The following is a 19,575-nucleotide window of genomic DNA, read 5'->3' on the forward strand; positions in this document are numbered from 1 at the left end:
ATGGTTAAACCTCCACAGCTCCAGGCTGCTGTCCCGCTGTGCTGCTCCGCCTCCCTGCAGCCAAACATCAACCAGGACTTCAGGATTCTGAGAAGGGGGTAAAGATCTGAGGGAGGAAGCCCTCATCCCAGTGTTTCATCCCCCAAAAAGAAAGCGCCCCCGGTGTTCCTCTCTACAGAGAAGTCAGCGGCACTTTTCTGAAAAGTTGAGATATATTTTGCATTAGGAGAGCTCTGAGCGACTGCACTAACACATCTAAAAGCAGCAGCAGCAGCAGCAGCAGCAGCTGGGTGCAGCGCTTTCTCTCCTGGTGAACACAAGCTCAGTCCTGAAAAAACACAAGGGCTCAGAAAGGAGGAGCTGGAGATCCTCATCCCAACGATTCCACTCTGACCGCCGTTGTTTGGCGGGCTTGCACCGTTTGCTCTTAATTATCCAATTGTGGATCTATCTATTGGCTTGTGGGATGCATGTCGTCATACTTTGCATGAATGACCTCCACTGACAGCCGTAGATGGAGGAGGATGATCAGCGTATGGCTTTACAATTAAAACTCACCAGTAACAACACTCAGGTTCCATCAGGCCGATCTACTCCAACTACTCCTATCTTTCTTTTAATATAGTTTCTGTCTGACATTAAGACCTGCCATTTTCTACAGCAGCGTCACCAGCACTCTTCCCCAAAAAGGTGAGGTGTTTTCAACTAGAAACGCTCGGAGCGGACGCAAAAACACAGCGCTCTGAGAATAAAATACTGGATGCAGCGCCTTTTCTCCAGGCAGTTGCAAACGGTAATGATCTCTCTTATCAATGGGGAATATATTGAAAGAAGGCTCTGGCCCATCAGGAAAATACTGTACAGGGCTTTAGACTCAACATGTTTTGCTCAGCTCTTGCAGGATTCAAACTATCCAACATGCTGCCTTTGGTTGAATTGAAACAAGTCCGTCCCATGTGTGGTTGCAACATAACTTGAACTCCATCAGCCTGGGATTCCTTTGTGCCACTCACAATGAAAGGGAAGGAGAATAAAGGGGAACAAGGTTACCATCGACCTCCTGCACCAGTCAGTCTGTAGTCATGGAGGCAGTCTGCTGACTCAGCTTGAAATGTTAATTATTTATCCGTTCTCCGGGAAAATAAACATCCTTCGTGTTAAACCAGACGGCCTGGAGCTGTTTCCTTCCTCTCGTCTGACTCTCACCACGTTTACAGATACGTTCAGGAAGCATAAATCAAAAGAGAGGGAAGTCGGAGCATTATGTTCTTATTGCGTTCATCATTCATCACTTTCCTCATCTCTTACAACTCAGAAGGCTTTCGATAATCCCGGACAGAAGCATTAGAGACTCTCTGACTCTTTCAGAGGCTGCCTCACAGAGATCTGTAAACACGCTGAACACTGTGTCAACAAGTAGAGCAGATGTTGCACGGCTGGTTTCTCTGCTTCAGCTTCTCTACTCAACTTCCTCCTAAAAGACTTCAGACTACAAGTATTCTATTAAAGTCCCGAGGTGCAACATGCAGTTCTGTAGATAAAGAGCATTCATTATTAGGTGTTGTCCCCCCCCCCCCCCCCCCCCCCACACACATGAAGGAAAACCACCATGTCATCATTACTGGGGTTTTCTGGGAGGTGGGGCCCCGAGGTGGGAGCATCACGGCGTCTGAGCGGGGGCCGACGCTGCATCATTATCTCCTCCTCCAGAGGATCGGCGGCCAGCAGGAAACCGACGGGATCAAGACGGGGGAAAAGTTTCTGTGCAGAACTATTATTAGTCTTCACTCGCTGCCCGAAGAGGAGGGGGGGTTTATTTGTCCCTTCAAAACTGTTTTAATTGTCCCTTCAAAACGTGCTTTAAAGCACCGATCTTGACATCAGTAACTTCTCAAACGGGCAGAACATTTGATTACATCACCATGATATGACTGTGTGTCAGTTTGAGCGTGCAATGGAAAATAAGACCATTGTTAGTGGTGCAGTTTGAGTGGAGTTGGATCGGGATCAGGGCCCAAAAACCTGCTTTGGACCTTTCTAAATATATGGAGTAACTCTCAGGTGACGTGAGGTCACAGTAGACGTCATTGTCAACACTCCAGGTTTCAAAATAAAAGACGCTAGGGCTGCAGCTCATGATTACTTTCATTATTGATGAATGTGCTGATTATTCTATCTATGACCCCATTAGATGGTCTATTGATGTCAGAAATACAGCATTAGAGACTTGAAAGAGCTCTTTTGACGCTCTGAAGAGGCTGCGTCACAAAGAGCAACGCGCTGAACATTCAGAAAATAAATGTCCCTCCAAGTTTCTCAAAGTCCAAGGTGATATCTGAGAATGATGAGTGTTGTCAGTCCAAAAACTAAAGATATTTTACTTTAATTTGATATAAAAACGGAGAAGAAAGCAGGAAATCCCCACCTTTAAGTTGTTGAATATAGAATTTCTTGACATTTTATCGGAAGATTGACTTTAATGCTACAACACTACAAGGTTTACAAAAGTTACAAAGTGCCATGCTTCTCGAACACTGCTACACACAATAGACGTAGGACAATAGAAGCAAGGAAGTGACACCGTGCATAAAAAAGGTACAATGCAGGAAAAAAGTACACCATGTTTATGCAAGATATAAGGGGTTATGTGAAGCTGTCGGGGATTAATGTCAATCGACTAATCTCTGCAGCTGAAAATCATCATAAAGCGCCTGCAGGTAGTGATGGTGTACAAAGCAGAGCACTGCTGTGAGGAAACTCCAATAAAAAACTAAAACAATGGCTGTCCTCAGATCTGCTTCCTGTCAGATTTCCCTTGGATGACTTACTCCTCTGCAGATAACCCCCCCGCCCCCCGCCCTGCAGAGAGTGTGTTTTATTGATTCCTCCGTCCTGCAGTGATCCAGAGCTGGGCAGGAGTCCAGGGATTCAAACCAGCAACACACAGACTCGCCTCCCGCCTCCAACCTCCCACTGGGGGAGTACTACTAACACGAGGAACTCCACTTCCTCTGCGAGACAACAAATCAATCACCACGTTTTTCTGAAGCCTTCACACTCTGTTTATTTATGAATCAGCGCCGGGAGAAGCAGGACTTCCAGACTCACTTGGAGAGGAAATACTCTCACATTTCCTCGTGTTGGATCTCAAGTTTCTGTCTTATTAACGGGACATGGGTTTAATATTCTGAACTTGCACAAATAAACTCCCACGTCTGCCTTCTGTCGGAGCAGATTCATCGCTCTCACACACACACAGAAGCTCTGGATGGAAACACGGCGTCTCTGCTTATTGAAATCAGACACCCCGAGACGCTCATTACTAAGCTCCCCGAGCGGGGAACCAGAACTGGCATCCCATGCTCGTTTTATTGAGTGAGAACTTGCAGGTCCAGGCTGCAGAACAAATGCATTTATGTGAATATAACGTGAAGGAACCCGGGGAGGGGAGGGCTTTCCACTTAATCAGCTGACGGTCCTTGAATGAAATGCAGCCGAGGATGGAGATTCAATGCATCCTGCCATCCAGTGCATGGAAAATATATAAATAAATAAAGTAAATAAAGCGTACTTAAGCAGCTCTACCTGTGTAGTGTGCAGAGATTTGAACACACAGTTTCATGAACCCAAGGGAAGCACTCTAAAGAGATAAACGGGTCAGTTTTACTGTTATTTTGATTGCATTTAAAAGGCTTATAGCATGGATTATACCAAGCAGATTTCCAGAAGAAGTCAGTTTTAAGGGTGGTGGTTTGATGAGGGATTTTACCCAATTTAATGGAAGCTACACAAAGCATAGCATGCTTTAATTTGTAAGGTTACAGGGGGGGGGGGGGGGTTCATTAGAGTGTTAAATTAAAAAAGCTACAAAGAGCATGTGTTTAATAACATACTCCTGATTCCCACGAATGTCTTCACCAATATGCCAGACTCCTTTGGGATTTCATTCAATTTAAGGTGGACATTTAAGGTAGACACACAGCATTTAAAAAGTCAAGTGGATGGTTCAATTCTGCATTAATTTCAATAAGAACACAGGATACATGTCCAATTTAACAGCTGGATCATAATGCTGGTGGTGGTCACTCTGAAAGGTGTGTGTGTGAAGCAACAGGAGAAACAAAGAGAAAAGGAGCAATTTTGTTAAAGTAATCAAGTCATGGTGGATGTAATATGAGCCGAATTGATCAGAAGGTGCATATGATTGCAGACATATTAAAAGGTTTGTTGTTTGTTGGGAGGCATTGTGTCAGGTAAGAGAGTATGCTTTAAATTGACTTATTTCTAATGGAGATTCGACTCTATATAATGTAGGTTGAAGATGCATCTATAGGATTCTTGAAGCACTTGGAGATGTTTCTCAAATACAGAAAATGTCACATCACATTTTCTGTTGGTGTCTTGGTGCATGTTTCTCTCACCTTCTGCTGCCGCCGGGCCATGTCAGTGGGCTGCTTGGCGTTGAAGGGGTAGGCAATGCACCGCAGGACAAACACATAAATCTGCACTTTAGTCTTCCTGTCCTCTTCCTCCTTCTGGATCCTCTCACGCTCCTTCCTCTCCTCTTCCTCCCCCTCTCCACCTGTAGTGCTGCAGTCTTTCTGAGCACCTTTCCCGGGGACAGCAGCTCCAGGTGCGGTGGGGTTCCTCCGGTTGTTCCCACGTTTCCCCTCCGAAGAAGGAGCCTGTTTCCTGGGTGCCTCCTGCACAACTTCTGGGTCGGACTCCCCGCCCGTGTCTTCGCTGGAGGACGGGTCCAGCATGGTGGGAAACTCCGAGAAAAAGAGTGAGAGAGAAACACCTGTCAGAGTTTGTTTGTTTTAGTCGACGTGGCGTTAACGGGTGCACTTTTCCCACCAACGGTTCTTCCGTTCAGCCGTTAGTGTTCGGTACCGTCAGCCAAATGAACGTCGGTTGGTTCCCCACCGGTTTTAACGGCTAATATTCAGCGGTTTGTCGTCGCGTGCGCTTCGTTCCGACGCACCGCGGCGAATGTGATGTGTTGGAATGGCTGCGCGGAACCGCTGCTGTGAGCGCGCGCTCTGAGAGTGAGCGCTCCTGCAGACACAGGTGAGCAACCTGTAGCTGCAGAGAGAGGAGAAATACCACGAGAGGGATCACTCTGACTGGGTTTATAAAAACCTCTTGTGCAGACAGTGTATACAAACTATTACACAACAAAATATAAATGTTTATTTCAGTTGGTATGTTAATGTTCTGCAGAGATAGGAGAAAAACAGCGAGGGATCACTCTGACTGGGTTTTCAAAACCCGATTACATTTCAGTAAAGTAAACCTTGAACATATCCTCTATATATGTTTTGCACATCTTTGCACAATAATACTTCTTTAAAAGGCATCCAACTTTAAATTCTGATATACTGAACATATTTTACTTTTGAGATTCATTTAAACTTCATTCCTTATTTTATAATATGTTTTAAATATATTTTATTATTCTTTATTTACGAAAGTTGAGCTTATTACACAACAAATTCAGTCAATTGAAGTTGAAAAAATGTTTCTAACAACACAGTTTATAAAACAAGCCCATTTACTTATTTCCATAACAAGCTTGAAATATCCCCTTCATATTAACTCTTATTATAAGCAATCTGAAACTTCTGTTTTAAGGAATGCACTGCCAACAACATAAATGAAACGCTATGGAGAGCTGTGGTGTAGGGTGTTCAGACAAGTATCAGACATCATTTACCTAGTGGCCCTCGGTGAAGTTTGGCCGCCCCTGCTTTAACCTAATGCATGTTTACATTTGATTCCTCCTACTGTGTTGATGTATGCACGCATACACTGAAGCAAAATCCCTTCAAATAAAAATTTACTAGGCAATAAACTCGATTCTAATCCTGAGACTATGTATTGTTCTTTTTACTCCACTACATGTTGTCTGACAGCTTTAGCTGGTTAGTAGGGTGACGTTTTTAATCTGCTGAGTAATACCTCCTCTCAAATAGACGATCTTTGACCTGAAGGGGAAGCAATGTGTGTTTGAGCTGGAGCAGAGAAACACATTTAAAGATGTACAACCTCAGTGCAGATAGAAAGTCAGTAGATTTACTAAAATAATCTTGGCAGAATATCCAAATGAGGTCTACAGGATCAGTTCATCATGTCCAAAACAAAAATCTATCTGTAAATAGGGATTTCTACATCCTAAACACATGAAAGACACATTTGAATAAGCACAATTGTCCACTTTGATCACAACAAATTAAGCTTCTGCAGCACGGGAGCACAGCTTTTGGATATCAGAGTGTATTTTACACAGTTTATATACATATCATGTAGTATTTAGAGACACAGTGGCCACTAGAGGTCAGGGTTTCTCTGGTGTATTCCAACTCTTACTAGTCTTAATTGGAGTCTTAAATAGAAGGAGTTACAGAGCAATAAAGGCAACACACACATAAACAAAATGTGTGTAATAATTCTCGTTTTACTGTCATATTTTCATGAATCCAGACTGTGATTTACCGCTTCTGCTGCAGCTAAATTGACATAAACCTGATAATTAAATTCAGTAAAGTAGACCTTCATTTGTGTGCATTATTTATGTTGTATTCAAATGTTGCAGTAACTGCTCCTCTAAAGTCAGAGGATGTCCAGAGTTCAAACTACGGACTGATTCACTTTTTCTTTAAAGGTGAGGTGTCTTAGAGTTTGCATTTCCTCTCTTCTCCTTTCTTTATTACACAGTCTACCTGCGAGCCAGCTCTTCACCAGTACAGCTGTGTGCTTTCCATCAGTCCTTTACCGAACACAAAGCTGCACATACATGGGAACTCTATCAATTTAACACAGCAATTCATTTGTTATTTGCTCAAATTGTCAGGCTCAAATTGTTGAAATGCGTGCACTGTTTCAGAGAAGAAACATCTTCATCACCTTGACAACACGTATGTAGTGTTTACTAAAAGCTGCATGAAGAAATTACTGTGAATAGCAAGCGCTGCAAGAAGCTGGAAACACAACGGATAGGGGGACACTTTAAAGTGACGCACACAGCTTGTAACGCGTTTGCACGCAGGCCACCATCTCTTAAGGTTAAGCTACAACGCAGTTTGAAAACACTCCTTAAGACGGTTTGTAAAATGTATTTCGGGGTTATTTTACTCCCTGGGTTTCCAAGTGTGTAAAGCTCACAACATCCTACTTTCAAAATAAAAGCCCCTTGACTAAATGTACACGAGTAAAGAATAACGGATTAAGACCATCATGGACTTTATTTTGGAGGATGTTTGTAGAGTGACAGAAGATGAGAGCGAGAGAGGGACGCAGTGGGGAGTTTCTTAACGAGCAGAGCCCAGTGGGGTGTTGATGGTGGGCTTGCCAGTCGCCATGGTGACAGGCTTGGAGACGAGCTGGCTGCCGAGTGCGTCGGCGGCCGGCTCAGCCTCCAGGTGCTCCGCCATGACGGGGATGCTGCTGAAGTGACGGCGCGCCAGCATGTGGTTGCGCTCGATCCTGCGGAGGAACGTCGTCTCGTACGCCTGAACACACACACACACACACACACACACGATAATCCAGAGACAGAAGAGATGTAAACAGGAGGTGGAGAGGAAGTGTAAATGTTGAACGGACGGACCTTGTGGACGTCCTCCACCTCCAGGTGAGCGGACGTCTCCTCTTTGGACAGCAGGATGCAGTTCCAGGGGCTCCAGGCCCTCCGTCGCTCCCAGCGCACAAACACCAGGTTGTAGAGGTCGCCGCTGCCGTGGAGGGAGGAGCGGGACGCCCACACCACCTCCACCAGGTACCGCACGTCCTCCACCTAAGAGCACACACACACAGGGTTGTGTAGAGTTCTTTCCCAAGGCCCAGAAACTACATTTGCACACTGAAAACAGGAGGTTCCTGACCCTGGTTTTGGGTGTAAGGAGGTTTTGGTACCTGCAGCAGGAAGGGGATCTTGGCCTCCTGGTTGAGCCGCAGCTCGTCGCTCCTCAGCCTCCTCAGGATGTTCCGGTAGCAGGAGAAGTCGTTGCGGGATCGGGCAATGTTGTCGAGGCCGGTGCAGTCCCGGCAGCGTCCGCTCAGACGGGCTCCGGCCGTCGGGCTGAAGTCGGAGGACTGGAGGTAGCGCTGGCAACCACGGCACTGGAACATGTCGTTCTTCAGCTGAGACGGGTCCTGGGGAACCTGCGGGAGAGTTTAGAGAGAGTTATGTGTGATGAGAGCTTCCACAGACGTTAGAGGCTCTCTGCTCACCTTCAGGTGTTTGGCCACCTCGGGGTTAAACGCTGGAGTTTTGATGAACTGCAGGAACAGGGTGGAGATCCTCTTCCTCAGCCCCTGCAGACTCGCTACTTTAACCTGCCGACTCATGAGGTCCACCTCCCTGTCAATCAAATCCACGATGTCCCGGGTCAGCTGGCACTCGTGCTCCTGACCAAGAAGGAGAAAGGGCTTCATGATACCAGGGAGGACAAACAGGGCATTAAATGTGGGGTAAGACTTTTATTTTGAAGGGTATTTATAAACTGACATGCTATGCTCAACTGTAGAAATGGGGTCGACTTTAAAACGTTGTCAGGTGTGTGTGAGGTGTTAGTGTGTACCTTGACAGAGTGTCAGGAGGAGCTTCAGTGTGTGTGAGGTGTGTGTGTGTGTACCTTGACGGTGTGTTTGAGTGTCAGCAGGTGCTCCATTCTCTGCTCCCGGCTCTCAGAGTTCAGGTTGAGGGTGTGGTAAAGGTCTCGCAGCTCTCTGGCTCTGATGATGTGTTCACTGACCTTCTCGAGCAGACGGCCGTCCGCTGCTCTCCACTGATGAGGAGCCGCCGACTGAACACCACACACCGTTAGTCATACGGACAATAACGCTTCTGATGTAACACCATCTTTTATCTATACCACAAATATCACTTGTCCCTCTGCCTTCCTGCTTCCACTACTTCTACTACTTTTCTACTCAAAATAGTAATGGTCGTCACATCCCAGTGACCTCTGACCTTGTCCAGGAGGGTCCTGACCACTTTGTCGTAGTTGTTGTTCTGCGCGGCGATGCGATGGTGTCCGATGGCGGCAATGAGCTGCGTCTCGTTCTCCAGCAGTGAGCAGAGCGCCGCCTTCCTCTCCGCTCCTCTGAGGGACGAGTTAATCTGCTGCTCCTCCTCACACCTCCACTCTGAAACACACACCGGACACACACACACACACACACACACACACACACACACACACACACACACACACACACACACACACACACACACACACACACACACACACACACACACACACACACACACACACACACACACACACACACACACACACACACACACACACACACACACACACACACACACACACCGGTTAACCCTCCACTGATTGATATTTATAAAGTATTTGTTTAACTAGTGAATCGGTAAGTCTCGTTGCACCCACTCTCCAGCGCGTGGTAGAGCAGGTTGAAGTCCTCCCTCCTCTGCGGGTTGATCCAGCGCTGCCTCCGGTCCTTCAGCTGCTCCTCCTTCTCCTCCTTCCTCTTCCTCTCCTGCAGCTCCAGCCAGGCCAGCCTCCGGTCCCGGTCTTTCCTCACGCGGTCCACCTCCTGCTGGGCCAGCCAGCGCCGGGCGAACGTCTGCAGGACCGTCACCTGGATGGGAGCCAGACAAACAATTCATTGATCCTTTATTGGTACATTTTACTTCATAATTGGCGTATTAATTCTTGACTTTTTGCCGCTTTGTGAGGTCACGCTGACCCCTGACCTTTCCTCCAGTGTCACAATCAGGACAAATGTTGAACTAGTATGCAGACTCATGCTACTAAATTATAATTTCCACATATAAGGCCAGAAATAATTCCTAAAATCACATCCCAATCACTCACAGCTCTCAGCCTCTCTTCGTGGTACTGGTCAGCTGTGATGTAGTTGCCAGGGGCGACCAGCCTGTCGTCCACACAGGAGACGTAGCAGCCGATCCCCGTCATCTGGGTGGAGGCGTCGACGGGACACTGTTGCGCCTCGGACTTCAGCTCCACGGTCTGAGGAGACACAGACAGACGAGGATATTTTTGGGAAACTATTGAAGAGTAGAGGAAGATTTGAGTTGCGTTCAAAATGCCAGCACTCTCAAGACCTTCAAAGAGCCCCGAAAATTCACCTGTTCTCTCTCGCTTTCAACCCATAATCCTCTACCCTACCCCCGTCTTCTCCTGAGCTCAGGACTGTTTTCTTTGTTATTATTTGAACTTCTTGTGAAGCGTCGTTGAGCACTGGGAAAAGTGCTGTATAAATATTATGAATGCATGCTGAGGAGTCTTAACTTCAATTATGTTTAACTCCAGATGTTGCTGGTGGCTTATTTACGTCTGCAGTCCCTCCCACACATCTGTTTATTTTAGATAACGTATTTCAGGCTCTGAATGACACTTTTTCTATGATTAGAATACATTTAACATTTTAAAAATACAGAGATATATTGGTTAAAAATCTGCACATATGTCAGGAATGAATCAACCTCACACCAGGTAATATATCAAAAGGTTTAGGGGCTGAAAGTGTTGTGATTGTTCCTGGGGGGGGGCGGGGGGTCAGCTTCCTGTCTGCTGGTATGGATCAGCTGTCCGTTGGATGGGAACATGTGGAGGTCACGGGCTGCAGGAGGTTAATGGAGGTTTTGTTCTGCTTCAGGTTGATTTTCTCGTGTTTCATTTTCTTTTTATACATTTGTTTGTTTTCTGGTCTTTTTCCCGTAGCAGTCGCAGTGCCCAAACTCCAAAACAGACGCCCTACCAGAAATAAAAGTTATCCAGGTGAATGATCCAGTGCCACAGCCCCACATAAACCAAAAGTAAACGTAGAAGTTTGCCTGATTATCTCACGGTTTGCAGTTTTGCTAAATCTGTCCTCATTTTGTGATGCAAAGTGATTTGTTTTCCGGTTTAATGCGGACATTTCCCACAAACTTAAAGGTGTATTAGTGAAACGCTATTCCAACGTGATCATATAGACTCCTGTGAGTTGTGTGTGTTGTGTAAAAAAGACGGCAATGCACTTTAAAAAGCATCACCAGCTCCCCCCGTTTACTACTGTAGAGGAACAGAGTCCAGAGGCCACTGTTTTTATGCTCCGTGCGTTTCCCTTTCTCCTAAATCTTACTGTTTTTATGGGCTGAGTATATTTTAGGGGAGTTGTTGGGAAAAGGAAGAAAAATAAATCCCGATTCACAAATTAATATCTTTAAAAATCCTTTTACTACCTCGGATAGTTTACGATGTGTTGTAAAAGAGCGGGGAGTAAAGACAGAGAGCAGGATAATGAGGCCACAGATTGAGGGACAGCAGGACACACACACACACACACACACACACACACACACACACACTCACACACACACAGGTCTCATTACTGCAGCGACGTGTCTTCATGTAACGAGTCCACCACCGTCATTAGTGAGTGAGTGTGTCTCTGTGTGTGTGTGTGTGTGTGTGTGTGTGTGTGTAACTACACCAGCACAGCAAACAGAAACTCGGCTCTCTGATAAAAACAGCAGGATTTCCTGAGATTCTAAAGCCTTTACTACCTGGGAGCATTTCATACTTCCATATCTAGGATTTTGCGCCACATCTCAGTGACATCACGCGTTACAAACAGAAACTTCCATTGGCTTCATTTATGCTGGGACACTCCAGACATGTCCCCACCACACTTGGCAGACATATTTCTGGGAAACAATCTGTTAAGTTATGTTAAATATTAAAGCATATAAACATGTCCCAGTAGAGGCACGAAATCCCCAAATGAACCTGATAAGGAGCATAACAGGGTCCCTTTAAAACATGCATGAGAGCAGTTAACCTTGGCTTTGTGTCGCGGTCAGGGCTGGGATATTTTGATTGTCTGTTTTGATAATTACTCTGTCCTCATCTGAGAAGCTCTAGCTATTTCATGGCCTTGTTAAAGTTTAGTTGGACTCGCGCAGCAACAAAAGCTGCAGGCATTCCTTTGAAAATAAGAAATGTGGGCGATAAAGGCGGGCGAACAATAGGGATATCTCTCTGGTGGAAGTCTCTGCATTTATTCTTAGAAATAAGAGAAGAAATCAATTAAAATAGAGACGAAGGATTTGAAAAATGATCCCCAGTGAAGCACGACATCTATATCGGGATTTAAATGTTTGAAAACGCTTTGGAGGTCTTAACACTGGCTTTCTGTCTTTTGTGGAATGCACTTTGAAATGCTATGGCTGTTTAATAAAGCACCAAATGGTTTAGGGCGGGGAAAATGTCCGATGTTCTGCCACGTTATGAACCATCCGGATATGCTTAGAGTCTTCAGAGTATAAAATAAACTTTCAGAAGAGACGTTGAGTTTCTTTGCAGCATATATCTGGAAAAAACTCCCAGAAAAATGCAGGTTCTTTTAAATCCAGGTTTGCCGTGAAGTTCTACTAAACAAATAACTATTGTGAAACGGCACGGGTCATTTCATCTTTGTATTTTCCACCTGTCTTTTTGTATGTGAGCGTGTTTTAATTAGCATGATATTGGTTTTCATAACCTCAACAGGATTGAAATGTTATTCTTTAATGTGGATTATGTCTTGATGTTTTCTTGTGAAGCGCTTTGAATTGCCTTGTGGTTAAAATAAGCCACATAAATGAGCTTGCCTTGAACTACATTAGAGAGTCATTGTAAGATGTGTTTCATTAAGATTCTTCTCTCTTTGGATGAATGATCGCAGTGTTCAGCAGAGTCACGGAGCATCTGTCTTCCTGTTGAAGCTCATTTAAACTCTCTCTAATGAGACGGTTTCATCTGCACATGAAGCCATGTTCTGTCTCACGCCTCGATGAGGGCCATGTCTGCGGTAATGAGTGACCTTTAAATGCCACACACACACACACACACACACACACACACACACACACACACACACACACACACACACACACACACACACACACACACACACACACACACACACACACACACACACACACACACACACACACACACACACACACACACACACCTTCTTTTTATGCCACTTCTGACTTTTACTGCACGATAATTATGAATTAAACTAGCAGTTCATCTTCATACAGGCATGTCTTTTCGGACATTGCTTTTCCTGCAGTGTGTCATATAGGTTGCTGTGCATGTAAATGGTCTGCAGCATGCAGCAATATATTTAAAGCTGTGTGTTATTTAAAGCTGTGTGTTATTTAAAGCTGTGTGTTATTTAAAGCTGTGTGTTATTTAAAGCTGTGTGTTATTCAAAGTGTGTTGTTACTATGTGTTGTACCTGTATGTTGTACCTGTGTGTTATTTAAAGCTGTGTGTTGTACCTGTGTGTTGTACCTGTGTGTTGTTCTTGTGTGTTGTTCCTGTGTGTTGTACCTGTGTGTTGTACCTGTGTGTTGTACCTGTGTGTTATTTAAAGCTGTGTGTTGTACCTGTATGTTGTATCTGTATGTTGTACCTGTGTGTTGTACCTGTGTGTTGTACCTGTGTGTTGTACCTGTGTGTTGTACCTGTGTGTTATTTAAAGCTGTGTGTTGTACCTGTGTGTTGTACCTGTGTGTTGTACCTGTGTGTTGTTCTTGTGTGTTGTTCCTGTGTGTTGTACCTGTGTGTTGTACCTGTGTGTTATTTAAAGCTGCGTGTTGTACCTGTATGTTGTATCTGTATGTTGTACCTGTATGTTGTATCTGTATGTTGTACCTGTGTGTTGTACCTGTGTGTTGTACCTGTGTGTTGTACCTGTATGTTGTATCTGTATGTTGTACCTGTGTGTTGTACCTGTGTGTTGTACCTGTGTGTTATTTAAAGCTGTGTGTTGTACCTGTATGTTGTATCTGTATGTTGTATCTGTATGTTGTATCTGTGTGTTGTACCTGTATGTTGTATCTGTATGTTGTATCTGTGTGTTGTACCTGTGTGTTGTACCTGTGTGTTGTTCCGGTGTGTTATTTAAAGCTGTGTGTTGTTCTTGTGTGTTGTACCTGTGTGTTGTACCTGTGTGTTGTACCTGTGTGTTGTACCTGTGTGTTGTACCTGTGTGTTGTACCTGTGTGTTGTTCCTGTGTGTTGTTCCTGTGTGTTGTTCCTGTGTGTTGTTCCTGTGTGTTGTACCTGTGTGTTATTTAAAGCTGTGTGTTGTTCCTGTGTGTTGTACCTGTGTGTTGTTCCTGTGTGTTGTACCTGTGTGTTGCGGCTGAGGAGCACCAACCCTCTGTCGGGTCTCCTCTTGGGGAGGGTCTGCACGGCGGCGTGGTGGTACTGCGCCCCCGTCAGCCGGTGTTTGAATCCGCCCAGGAAGGCCTTCTGCTGGGGAGGGCGCCGGATCTCCACCACCACCTCCCGGAACATGTCCTCCTCTGGGAGACGCAGAGACATTAAAGCCTTCAGATGAACAAGAATCTCCTCTACAACAATCAGCACGCTGTTTCCAAACCCCTCAGAGAGTAAGTCACCTGTTTGCACTCTGACGGTGATGACGTCCGGCATGTTGTCCTGCTCGGGGGGGCGGACGGGGCGCAGCGGGTGGAAGGACGGGTCGGTGGAGCTCATCTCCATCCGGGTGGAGCCGTTAGGCCGAACGCCGAGCTCCATCAGGCTCTGCTGCTCCTCCACCGCTCTGCCTGGAAACCGCAGGAAGAACACACAGGACTGAGGAGGAGCTGGAAACAGTCTTCCATTTGGTCATTTTCTAAAGAAGTACATTTTACTCAATTCCTTTAACCATCACTACACGCCGAGGAAAACTCCTACCGACTTTCTAGAAATACTGCGACAGAAACGGTTCTTTTCAGTATTCATTGGATTATTTATATAACTTACAACTGCAAAATGTCTAACAAGAGAAGAGTAAGCAAGAAAGGAAACACCATTAGCTTTGTATTTATATTCTTGAGTATTTAAATGTATAATCGTTTGTATGTTAGCTCTTTATTTGCTATTTTTTTACAACTCAATTCCTCTTCCTGTGTTTATGCATGCACCAATAGATACCAGACTAAAGTCCTTGTACTTGTAGACGTACTATCAGATATTTTCAAACAACTCTGGTTAGTTTTGTTTGACTGCCCCTCTGAGGGGAACCATTAATGATTGAAAGGACAAACATCTCTGAGCGTTTATTTGAGGAACAACAGACGTACCGTCCAGAGAGATGTGCAGCACGTCAGCAGGAACCCGCAGCTCGTTGGCGAGGTGGAGCTTCAGCTGAGCGATGCTGAGGCCGATGGCGAAAGCCACCGTCATCACATGACCCTCCGGCACCAGCACCACCTTCACTGCAGACACAGACACACACAGTCAGTTACAAACTGGGAGTTTATCAAGGTCGTTTCATGTATTTGTGTTGAGCCACTTAAATATTATGAGTGCAGTATGTATGTTGAGAGGACACTGAATGTGCTCTTTCAAGGACACAGAAGTGCGGTATGACGGTGTAACGCCCTCTCCTGTATATAGGTAAGTGAAGGACACTGTTAGGGGAACTCGTTGTACCGTATGCTTGATGTGATGACTGCTTCCATTCTTGTAAGGATAATAAAGACATGCATCCTGATTATGAAACTCAAGCCGGTGTCGAGTGAGATTTTTAGAACAATATATATATGAAGTTATAGGAGTGTATTTGGATTTTGAGTATCAAAAATAAGCAAATAAAACAGAGAAAGCAAACATGTCCATTTATTTTTTATCTGACTGATATAAATTAAGTTATAGGATAGCAGTTTGAGGTTGGAGGAGTATTAAAAAATAGCAAATTAAAAGAGAAAGCAAAACATGTGCAAAATAAACACAATGAAAGGTACACAGATATAAAACAAGAACCTAAAAATAGCATTTAAGTGAAGAATAGTAACTCACTGTCACCATCATGTGTTGAATATGCTGTTTATCATAAAGTTGAGGAGTAAAGAGCACACTGTTTATTCCTTATAACCGGCTGATTGGTGAGCCACAGCTAAACCTGGAGACCCTGATCCTCAGACAGCGGTTATCCAGCTCTAAATTACACGATGACCCCCCCCCCCCTCAGCTTCTTCCTTCAGGAGGTTAGTTGTCCCAAAGAGTAGAACAAAGCGGTACGACACCGCTTTATGCCGGCAGCTCTCGCACAAAGGAATAAGTCGTCTCACAGAGGCCTGTTTTATGCTCATGTTTGTGCTGGTGTTTTTAAATGTCTTTGGAGGTGACGGAGCAGGGGGAGCTTTTCTATGAGATGCCTGTGTTGTTTTATGGATGTGTGTCAGGATGGATCCCATGTCTTTTTATCTGCAAACTAAATCTACCTGTGGGTGCCAATAAACAACCTGCACCTGCGTATTTAGTCGTGTCATTTTGATGGATTTTCCCCCTCCGCTATTTATTCCCCGTCATGACATCGGGGTGTGGGTGTGATTTAAAGCCATCTCTTTGTGTCTGCTTATGAAACTTGATACTGCTCCTCGTGTTGTGTGATGATGATTCCCGAGTCAGGTTACCTGGAAACAGCACACCTCAGGTACTTCACTGCACTTCACACACACATCCTGCTAGTTTTGTTTTTACAAAACCCAGAATACATGAATATGATGTGCATTCGTTCGTCGGGGTGTGTTTGTACCGTGCCGCCGCATTTTATCACTCTGAAAGTATTCAAGTTACATTGAGCGATCTCTGTCCAATGGATGTTAGGAAGCGTGTCGGCAGATCAGTGCCTAGGGAGCCAAAACCAGATAAACTATCATGAAGAAATCAACAGAGTTTAATTATTGAGATAAAGGAAGTGAATCCCATCAGTCAGAATACACTTCATGTAAAAGATTGATACAGAAACGCAAATACTCAGTGTTTTTATCCTGCGTTTATTGAGTTTGTACATGACAGTGTTGTTTGGTTTGCTATTATAGTTACTGTTTTATTTATATTTGATTATTTTCTTCACATTTACTAAACCTAAGAGACTACTTTACTATTATTTGGATCCACATTAGTTACCTGACTTACCTTCCGTTATTCCACCACAACAATAACATGTATAATCAGCACTGTATAGTTATATATAGTTTAAATGACTGATGAACTATTTCAAAAAATGTTTACTTTTAAGCTAAATAGAGTACATTTTACTTCTACAAATTTCTATTGCGGCAAAAGCAAATAAAGAAACAAACATTTATTATATAAGACACATTTTAATCTTGACGTTCTCTGTGGTTACTGTTCATGAACAGAGTTTTATTTATAAGGTTATTATCAAGTGTTTGAGGATGAGTGGTAGCAGATTTGGGAAGGTTAAGGTGTAGTTGATATACCTGTGAATCCGAGTTACCTGTTGCCGTGGAGTTTCCAACATGTTCTGTCCTCTGAGGCTCTCTGAGCTGCTCGGCACCATGGCGCAGATCCACCTGAGTTTCAGCTTCCTCCACAGTCTCCAGCACATCTGCACAGTCAGGGAGGTCACATTGAAGTTAGGAATGGACACATGTCAATCACTAGATTTAGAAAAACCTGTTTTGTCATTTTCAATACAATTCTATACGTTTCTGTTTAGAAATAGTTATTAATGGATTCTCAAATGCTGATGTCCCCCTCAAGGTCATAGCGTTTGTAACCGAGAAATCATCCATATTTTCGACCGTCAGCCGCGGAATCTGAAATGTTCTTCTGTTGAATTATTGATATATCAGAGGCCGATTTCTAAAGTTGTTTTTCTCACCTGTAGCCACCGGGTTTCGGATGTCTACTGTGTTACCAGGCTCTATAAAACCGTCATGCAGATCAGATTCAGGTTCTTCTGCGGCCTCCAGCACATCTGCACACATCCTAAAAGACCTGGAAATTGAGTCTATCTAAACTCACCTGCAGTCCATCTAAACTCACCTGCAGTCTGTATAAACTCACCTGCAGTCAATCTATGCTCACCTGCAGTCTATATAAACTCACCTGCAGTCTATATAAACTCACCTGCAGTCAATCTATGCTCACCTGCAGTCTGTATAAACTCACCTGCAGTCTATCTATGCTCACCTGTAGTCTAATTAAACTCACCTGAGGTCTATCTAAACTCACCTGCAGTTTGTATAAACTCACCTGCAGTATATATAAACTCACCTGCAGTTTGTATAAACTCACCTGGAGTTTGTATAAACTCACCTGCAGTCAATCTTAACTCACCTGCAGTCTATCTATGCTCACCTGCAGTCTATATAAACTCACCTGCAGTGAAACTAAACTCACCTGCAGTCTATCTAAACTCACCTGCAGTGAAACTAAACTCACCTGCAGTCCATCTAAACTCACCTGCAGTGAAACTAAACTCACCTGCAGTCAATCTAAACTCACCTGCAGTCCACCTAAACTCACCTGCAGTCTATCTAAACTCACCTGCAGTCCATCTAAACTCATCTGCAGTCTATCTAAACTCACCTGCAGTCCATCTAAACTCATCTGCAGTCTATCTAAACTCACCTGCAGTCCACCTAAACTCACCTGCAGTCTATATAAACTCACCTGCAGTCCACCTAAACTCACCTGCAGTCTATCTAAACTCACCTGCAGTCCATCTAAACTCACCTGTAGTCTAATTAAACTCACCTGAGGTCGTTCCGTCCGCCTGCTCCTCCTCTCCTCTCCACCCCGGTTCTCTGTCGTCCTCTGGCGGCTGCTCTACAGTATCTCCTCCTAGTTCAACATTTATGTCCGTGTCTTCCTCCTCTTCTTCATCTTCTTTCACCTCCTGCTCTTCATTTTCTCTCTGCTCCGACATGACAGCTTTAGCTAACCGACCAGCTGTGTCTAGGTTAGCTTGTTAGCTGGTTAGCTTGTTAGCTTTCCCACTTAAAGTCAACTAAAGTGAACAAACGAGCTGTAAATCCTCCAGAACGCTGAGCCAGGGTGAAATATCGGTGGCACAGTTTAGAAACCCCTGTCCACTGCCACTCGTTTAAACGTCGTCTTGTTTTATTGTACTTTTTGGATCGATATTTTGAGTTAGCTAAGCGGAGTCTTTCTAATGTTAGCCCGGCTCCCCAGGCAACGCCAGAGTTTACACGTCTCCATAGCAACAGTAAAACGTGTCGAGCTTTTTGGTCGTTGTTTATTTTAGTGACAGATCATTTGATTAGAATATCTGATAGTAAGAGGACAACGCATACAAACAGAACCATAAAACAGCTGTCACTTTAAATGTGTTTCTTAACACTTGGCTTTCTTTTCAAGGTTTCAAGGTTTTATTGGTCATATGCACAGCAGATACAGCGTATATGTTGGCAATGAAAATCTTATGTCGCGTGCTCCTCCAACAACTCAACATACATGGTGCAAATAAGATAAATAAAATAGTGCAAAAAGAGAGAAGAATATTTACAATAACAACAATACAGATTTGAGGATGTGAAATATATACATATGTGGAATACATTGAGAGTATTTAAATACTTTACACTGTTGAATGAGGAGGTATGGACAGATGCATATGGGTGGTTGACGTGAACTCAAATCCAAAGTGAAAAAAATAATAATTCAAAAATATATGTCCAATGACATATAATTATATTCCCTTATATGTGAATAATTCAAAACTGAATGTGTCCATTTCTAA

General features: G+C 44.2%; 2 protein-coding genes across 2 annotated transcripts in view; both read right to left on the reverse strand.

The window, feature by feature from the left end:
• cadps2 (Ca++-dependent secretion activator 2) overlaps positions 1–5,032 on the reverse strand; it is a 158,997-nt gene extending 153,965 nt beyond the window's left edge. Inside the window, 1 exon segment of the mRNA XM_063874216.1 lies at positions 4,422–5,032. Coding sequence (XP_063730286.1) covers positions 4,422–4,763 — 342 coding nt within the window. The 5' untranslated portion in view covers positions 4,764–5,032.
• A 2,240-nt stretch (positions 5,033–7,272) lies between these two features.
• iqub (IQ motif and ubiquitin domain containing) lies at positions 7,273–19,000 on the reverse strand. Its single transcript, XM_063912122.1, has 13 exons — positions 18,570–19,000; positions 17,305–17,415; positions 15,140–15,274; positions 14,453–14,620; positions 14,181–14,356; positions 9,861–10,016; positions 9,414–9,624; positions 8,975–9,150; positions 8,637–8,807; positions 8,233–8,409; positions 7,915–8,163; positions 7,610–7,795; positions 7,273–7,511 (listed from the first exon to the last, which is right to left on the reverse strand). The coding sequence occupies exons 1-13, from the start codon at positions 18,739–18,741 to the stop codon at positions 7,311–7,313; spliced, it is 2,289 nt and encodes a 762-aa protein (XP_063768192.1). The 5' UTR covers positions 18,742–19,000; the 3' UTR covers positions 7,273–7,310.
• Between the last annotated feature and the right edge of the window lie 575 nt (positions 19,001–19,575).

Source organism: Eleginops maclovinus, chromosome 2, assembly GCF_036324505.1.
Source record: "Eleginops maclovinus isolate JMC-PN-2008 ecotype Puerto Natales chromosome 2, JC_Emac_rtc_rv5, whole genome shotgun sequence".
In the NCBI taxonomy this organism is placed as follows: domain Eukaryota; kingdom Metazoa; phylum Chordata; class Actinopteri; order Perciformes; family Eleginopidae; genus Eleginops; species Eleginops maclovinus.